Source organism: Charadrius vociferus, unplaced genomic scaffold (assembly GCF_000708025.1).
Source record: "Charadrius vociferus isolate BGI_N301 unplaced genomic scaffold, ASM70802v2 scaffold627, whole genome shotgun sequence".
NCBI classification, from domain to species: domain Eukaryota; kingdom Metazoa; phylum Chordata; class Aves; order Charadriiformes; family Charadriidae; genus Charadrius; species Charadrius vociferus.
Window position 1 is genome coordinate 11,857 of NW_009649300.1, and position 6,327 is coordinate 18,183.

The following is a 6,327-nucleotide window of genomic DNA, read 5'->3' on the forward strand; positions in this document are numbered from 1 at the left end:
TGTCTGCGCCTCCATCGCCTCTCCCTTACCCCTGTCTTGGCTTCTTTCCTCCCAGCTGTAAGTGTGAGGCACCGACCCATCCCACGAATGAAACCCTGAAGTTCTGGGAGAGCGCCAACATCAACGTGTCTGGCATCACCTGGGAAAACCTCACCGTGACTGTGAGTGCCCCGAGTCACTGCTTCCTCGTCCCGCGGTCGCGGGGTCCAGCGGCGCTGGCATGGTGCAAAGCTCGGAGCCCTTCAGGTGATGACGGGCTTCCAACTGTGCCAGTGCTGCTCTGAAAAGTCGTTAGTTAGATCTAATGCGTGGTTTTAACCCACTTGGGCCTGGGAAGGAGAGTGCACCTCATCCCCGACATCGTGGGCAGTAAGTGTCACCCTCAGGACAGCGGTTCTGTCTGGGAGCAAGGTTAAGTGGGTGCTTTGGTTATTGTAGGACTTAAGTTCATGCTTGAAGGCAGTAATTAGCTTCCTTAATTGGTTCCTGATAACTCCAGGCCTTGCTTTCTTACTGCTGTCTGAAGGTCCGTGCATACACTTGCGGGTCTGAGCAGCCCCTCGGGCCGTTGGTGCTGGCAGCAGAGCTCAGGCACAGGGTGGGACGCTCTTAGGGACATCTCCCCCCTCTTTGGCCGTGTCCTGTGAGCCCTCCCCCGGGAAGGGGCAATTTGTCTCTTCTCCTTTGCTGTCACTGTTGTTGTAGCCCTCCTTCCCCGTTCCCTCTTTCGCTCCCCCCAAGAGTTTCCAGTGTTTCCTTCCCCTCTGGTGTCCCCTTCAGCCACGGTTACCTGCCGTTCAAGCGGAGGATGTGCCATGGGTCCGTGGTACGGTGTCCCATCACATCTCCGCTGTCTGTGTAGTTCCATGTGTCACTTATTCAGCTGCTGCTGATCGTTAAATATAAATCTCCGCTAGCAGCAGTCCCAAGATCATGGAACTTGGAGCAAGATCCTCCAACTCCCCTAGTTATCCAAGGTTTCCTTGCCGCACGTGCACTACCTTTGTGTCCTGACGCTCTGTTTCCCCAGGAATGTCGGTATTTGCATGGAGAGTTTCATGGACCTGCCTGTGGACGCAATGGGCCCTACATTCCTAATGTCCTCTTCTGGTGCTGCATCCTCTTCTTCTCCACCTTTGTCCTGTCGAGCTTATTGAAGAAGTTAAAGACCAGCCGTTACTTCCCAACCAGAGTAGGTAGAAGACGGTGGCCAGCAGCAGTTTCCACACTCATTTCCCAAAATGGCTTTCCCGGAGCACTAAGCAGTGTTTGCCACCGCTTGGTCAAACTGGGAAATGTTGACCTTGAAGGCCAAACTTGGATGTCCCTCACTCATTTCCATGAGTGCAAAACGATCGCAGCGTTTCCCCCCTGCCTCGCGACCTGCCCCGGAGTGGTTTTTTGCTCAGGCATTGGGAAATCAGGTCTTCCAAAGTTGGTTGTTTGTTGGTTTTTTGTTTGTTTTTTTCTTTTTTTTCCACCTTCTGTGCCTTTTGTGCTCAAGGGGAAAGTTGATTCCAATGAGGAGCTGCGATAGAAAAAGACACAAAAGACACTGTTTCTTCCTTTTGAGGAGCAAATGATGCCTCAGTGCCTTATTCCCATTTTAGCTGTGAGTGCAGCTGTAGTGGCAGACGTCCGTTTCCTTATTTTTTTAATACTTATTGGCTTTTTTTTTTTTAAGGTTTGAATTTAAACAACCCTTTTCCCCCTAATTAAACTTTTTTTAATTGTCTGACACCGGATCTCGCAGGGACAAACACAGCAACAGTATCTAACCGAGGGATTTGGCTGCATGTCCTCAGAATGGTGGGAATTTGTTAACCGGCCTTAAAGTTGTTGATGTCTCTAACTTTTCCATCTCACGGAATGGCCCCGTTTGCGACGTCCCTTTCAGCTCTGCTTTCTTGCCCCAGGTACGGTCCACAGTAAGTGACTTTGCTGTTTTCCTCACCATCGTCGTCATGGTGCTCCTTGACTTCATGATTGGGATCCCATCGCCGAAGCTCCACGTCCCCCACATGTTCAAGGTAATGGGGTGTTTTGGTGTGGAGCTGCTTTCAGCCCTTGGGGATGCCACAAGGTGATGCCAGGGCAGGACAGGGCTGAGTCTGGAGATGCTGGTGGTGTTACCATCTCCTCTTCCACCTCCGAATACGTTGCTTCCTTTTGGAAACAAGAAGACAACCCCAAAACTTGATACCTATGGAAGTATCTATAGATGCTTGTGACGAGGACACTGGCACTGCCGAACCCTGTGGGAGAGGGTGACATGAAGTCAGGGCCGGGAGATGATCTGACACAGCGATGGAGAGGAACATCAAAGCCAGTGAAGTGGCTGGGCTGGGAGTTAATCCTGATGTGTGTTTTGGCTTTGTTGCAGCCTACCAGAGACGACCGCGGGTGGTTGATCAACCCCATAGGGCCCAACCCTTGGTGGACGGTGTTGGCGGCGCTCATCCCAGCTCTGCTTTGCACCATCTTGATATTCATGGACCAGCAGATCTCTGCTGTCATTGTCAACAGGAAGGAGCACAAGCTGAAGGTAAGGGGCTGCGAGAGCTGACCCCATCCCCACCCCACTCTGGGCTACAGGTGTGGGGAGAAGCTCCTATTCCAAGTGCTTTGTGAAGCCGTTGGTTTGGGACAGCATCGGGCTGTGTGGCGGGATGCTCTCCTGGATTAGTGATAACATAGGGAGCAAATGAGAGGAGAGTTCAGATGAGCAATCTTCCGGAGGAGCAAATTAATTTTAGAGCAATATAGAAGCGCGTTTTTGTTTCCAAATGCCAGCAGGAGCTGGGGGAACGAATCATTCTGATGCGCTGCCCGTGATAACTCGGGGTCACGTCTTGCTTGCCCTTTTGACGCGCTGCCAGGGATAACTCGGGGTCACGTCTTGCTTGCCAGTGGTGGAAATTTCTTTATGAATGTAAATAGTCTTTTTTTCATTTGTTTTTTTGAGAAGTAGCTATTACACAAACCTCCCAAACCCACTTTGTCTGAACTCCTGCCAGATTTTCATGCAAGGTGCTTGCGCAAAGACCGGATCCATCCTTATTTGTTGCCAATTCTTATTTTAAATTTTCGAGAGGGTGACTTGCGCCCAAGTAGGCTTTGTGTCTGAGTTGCGACGTTGTCCTCGCTCCTGTGCTGTGGGACGCTCTGTTCCTTCTTTTGCTGCCCACAGAAAGGCTGCGGGTACCACCTGGACCTTTTCATGGTGGCGGTGATGCTCGGGGTGTGCTCCGTGATGGGGCTGCCCTGGTTTGTGGCTGCGACCGTCCTGTCCATCACCCACGTGAACAGCCTCAAAGTAGAGTCTGGCTGCTCAGCTCCAGGAGAACAACCCAAATTTCTGGGGATACGAGAGCAGAGAGTCACGCAAGGCGCCCAACAACCGTGAGCTTTTTGGAGGTTATACAAAACCGATCCTCTCCCTCCAGGCCTGAGGAGGTGTGGAGCAGAGGAGGAGGTGATCCCAAACCTTGAGGCTTGACCCATGGTGGGAACCAGCCTCAGTTACGCTTTCCAGCCCTTCACACCCCAGTTTGGTGTCCTCGAGGCAAGCGAGCAGGACAACTGCTTTAATTCCCAGGTGTCTTGCAGGCCCCCCTGTGTTTATGGGTTACGATTAAGCGGATTCAGACCAGTACATCTGCTCTCTTTCAAGCAGGCAGCACCTTATGGGATGCTATTTGCTCCCCCAAATGCCTTTGAACAGCCGTTCCCGGTCCCTAAACACACCGAAATCATCCCCATGGGCTTCCTTAAGTGTTCCTGCCACAAAGTCATCTCAGCTGTAGGCTAAAAGGAGGCGCTCTGCTTTTGCGTGTTGCCACAAGAACGTGTAGAAATGGTTTTCTGCCGTCGCAGAACATGGTGTAGAGTAGCTTGGGTGAAATCGCCTATTTTCCTTCAACCTGTCAGGAAAACAGGATTGTTCCGATGAAATGTAGCTCAGAAGCTCAGCCTAGAGCAGAGTGTTCACTCGCTCACTCACGTGCACAAAATCTCTAAGGGTTAAGAGCCGACACATCTCTAACCCTGTGGAAACTGGAAAGCTTTAGGCAATTTTAGGCAGTGCCTATAGAAGAGTGGTAATACTGAAAATGCAATTAAAAAAAAAAAAATTATTCCATTCGTTTTTTTTTATTATTATTTCCCAGTTTATACCAATGCCTGTGCTTTATGGTGTCTTTCTCTACATGGGTGTGTCGTCGCTCAGAGGGATTCAGGTACAGACTCGCGCAGCGTGTTGGTTCCCTGCTATTTCATCTCCAGAGAAGCAGTCCCTAAAGGGGCTCCAGGAGAGTTGGGGAGAGACTCTGGATCAGGGAGGGGAGCGATGGGATGAGGGGGAACGGTTTGACACTGAAAGAGGGGAGATTGAGATGAGATCTGAGGAAGAAATTGTTGAGTGTGCGGGTGGTGAGCCCCTGGGGCAGGTTGCCCCGAGAAGCTGTGGCTGCCCCATCCCTGGAGGTGTTCAAGGCCAGGTTGGACGGGGCTTGGAGCAACCTGGGCTGGTGGGAGGTGGCCCTGTCCATGGCAGGGGGGTGGGAACTGGATGATCTTCAAGGTCCCTTCCAACCTAAACCATTCTATAATAGAAGAACGTGGAATAATTACAATTTGGTGGGCAGCTCTCATGGGCGCACTGGTTTATAGATGGAGCAAAGGGAAAACGGGTGCTGCTCCCGGGAGGAACAGAGTGGGATCCAGGATTTCTCACTGCCAGTGAGATCCTGAAAACTCCTTCCATGTCTCAACAGGGCCGGAAACTTTCCGCAGTCCCAAGGAGGGTAACTTTCCTGCTATTATTTTGCAGTTCTTCGATCGCTTGAAGCTCTTTTGGATGCCGGCGAAACACCAGCCGGATTTCATCTACCTGCGGCACGTTCCCTTGCGGAAGGTGCACTTCTTCACCATGATCCAGCTCATCTGCCTCGTCCTGCTCTGGGCCATCAAGGCGTCCCGTGCTGCCATCATCTTTCCCATGATGGTAAGAGCCGGTGCCGCCCGGCAGCGGGACGTTTGCAGCGTCGGAGCGAGATGTAGCGTCATCTCTGACCTCACCGCCTCTTCCTTTTTATTTTGTGAAGGTTTTGGCTCTTGTTTTTGTCCGGAAAGTGATGGATTTCTGCTTCTCGAAGCGAGAGCTCAGCTTTTTGGATGACCTTATGCCAGAAAGCAAGAAGAAGAAGTTGGATGATGCCAAAAATGAAGCCAAAGAAGAAGAGGTAACGCGTGCTGGGTGCTCGGGGCTGGACGTCTCCCCTGGGCTCTGAGATTGCCTCTTTCTATCACAACTTCTCTTTAAATGTTGAGGGAAGAGCTGAACTCAATAGAAATGGATCCTGATAGCCTGGATCCCGCATCGTAACCTTTTTTTCCTAAATTAGCGGTGAGCTTAACATTTCAATAGCGGTATAATTTTTAAAGGAGTCATTTATAATAAATATTATAATTTTGATGGAAAGATTTGCTCGTAAGGGTGGTTTTAACCCCCCAAAAATGTTTGGAGTGAAAGGTCTTTACCCTGCTGCGCTAACAGAAGGTCAGAAGGAGAGGGCAGTGGGTGGTGTTTTGCTGGGTGTTAAGTTTATCTCCGCTTCGATCAAAGACAGAGAACTTTGATTTGTCCCTTTTTATGTCAGGAGTCCCAGAAGATGATGGAAGCTGCTGCTGCAAATTCCATTCGGCTGAAACTGGGCAAGACCAGCAGCTTGGATATCCCAAAGCAAAGCAGCGACAGGTAAAGCCCCACCAAGCAGCAGGACGCTCGGCGAGATTAGCCTGAAGGGCTTTGGCCGAATTTTCTCCGCTTTTCTCTTTGCTGAGCATCCCACCACCGTGCACTCAGCGTGGTGGGAAAAGCAAATTTATGGACAGGGCTGCAGGAGGTGATGGCATGGCTCTGCCTCCGGGCAGAGTGGCTGCATGAGTTGTGTTTGACCCCCCAAAAAACTTGCCTCCTCTGTGACTTTACGGTAGCTGGAGATCCTCATCCTTAAAAATGAGGAGTTGCAGGCCTGGTCTGGCCCAGCGGTGGCTTCAGGAGCCCACTCCAGGGCTAAACACCAGTAAGAGCTCAGTATGTTCCTCAGTGACCTGGATGGAGGGTACCACCAGTGAGTTTGCTGGTGACACAGCACTGGGAGGAGTGGCTGACACACAGGATGGCTGTGCCGCCATCCAGCGTGACCTGGCCAGGCTGGAGAGTTGGGTGGAGAGGAACCTCATGAGGTTCAACATAAGCAAGTGCAGGGTCCTGCACCTGGGGAGGAAGAATGCTAGGAACCAGTATAGGTTAGGGGTGGACCT

At 51.2% G+C, this 6,327-nt stretch overlaps 1 protein-coding gene across 1 annotated transcript in view; it reads left to right on the forward strand.

Annotated features, from left to right (window-relative positions):
* Positions 1-6,327, forward strand: part of LOC104290092 (electroneutral sodium bicarbonate exchanger 1-like) — a 14,047-nt gene that overhangs the window by 6,870 nt on the left and 850 nt on the right. The window contains exons 11-19 of the mRNA XM_009889153.1: positions 56-161; positions 1,031-1,192; positions 1,917-2,030; positions 2,384-2,545; positions 3,191-3,384; positions 4,094-4,238; positions 4,832-5,005; positions 5,106-5,243; positions 5,661-5,758. Coding sequence (XP_009887455.1) covers positions 56-161; positions 1,031-1,192; positions 1,917-2,030; positions 2,384-2,545; positions 3,191-3,384; positions 4,094-4,238; positions 4,832-5,005; positions 5,106-5,243; positions 5,661-5,758 — 1,293 coding nt within the window. The remainder of the gene's footprint in view (positions 1-55; positions 162-1,030; positions 1,193-1,916; positions 2,031-2,383; positions 2,546-3,190; positions 3,385-4,093; positions 4,239-4,831; positions 5,006-5,105; positions 5,244-5,660; positions 5,759-6,327) is intronic.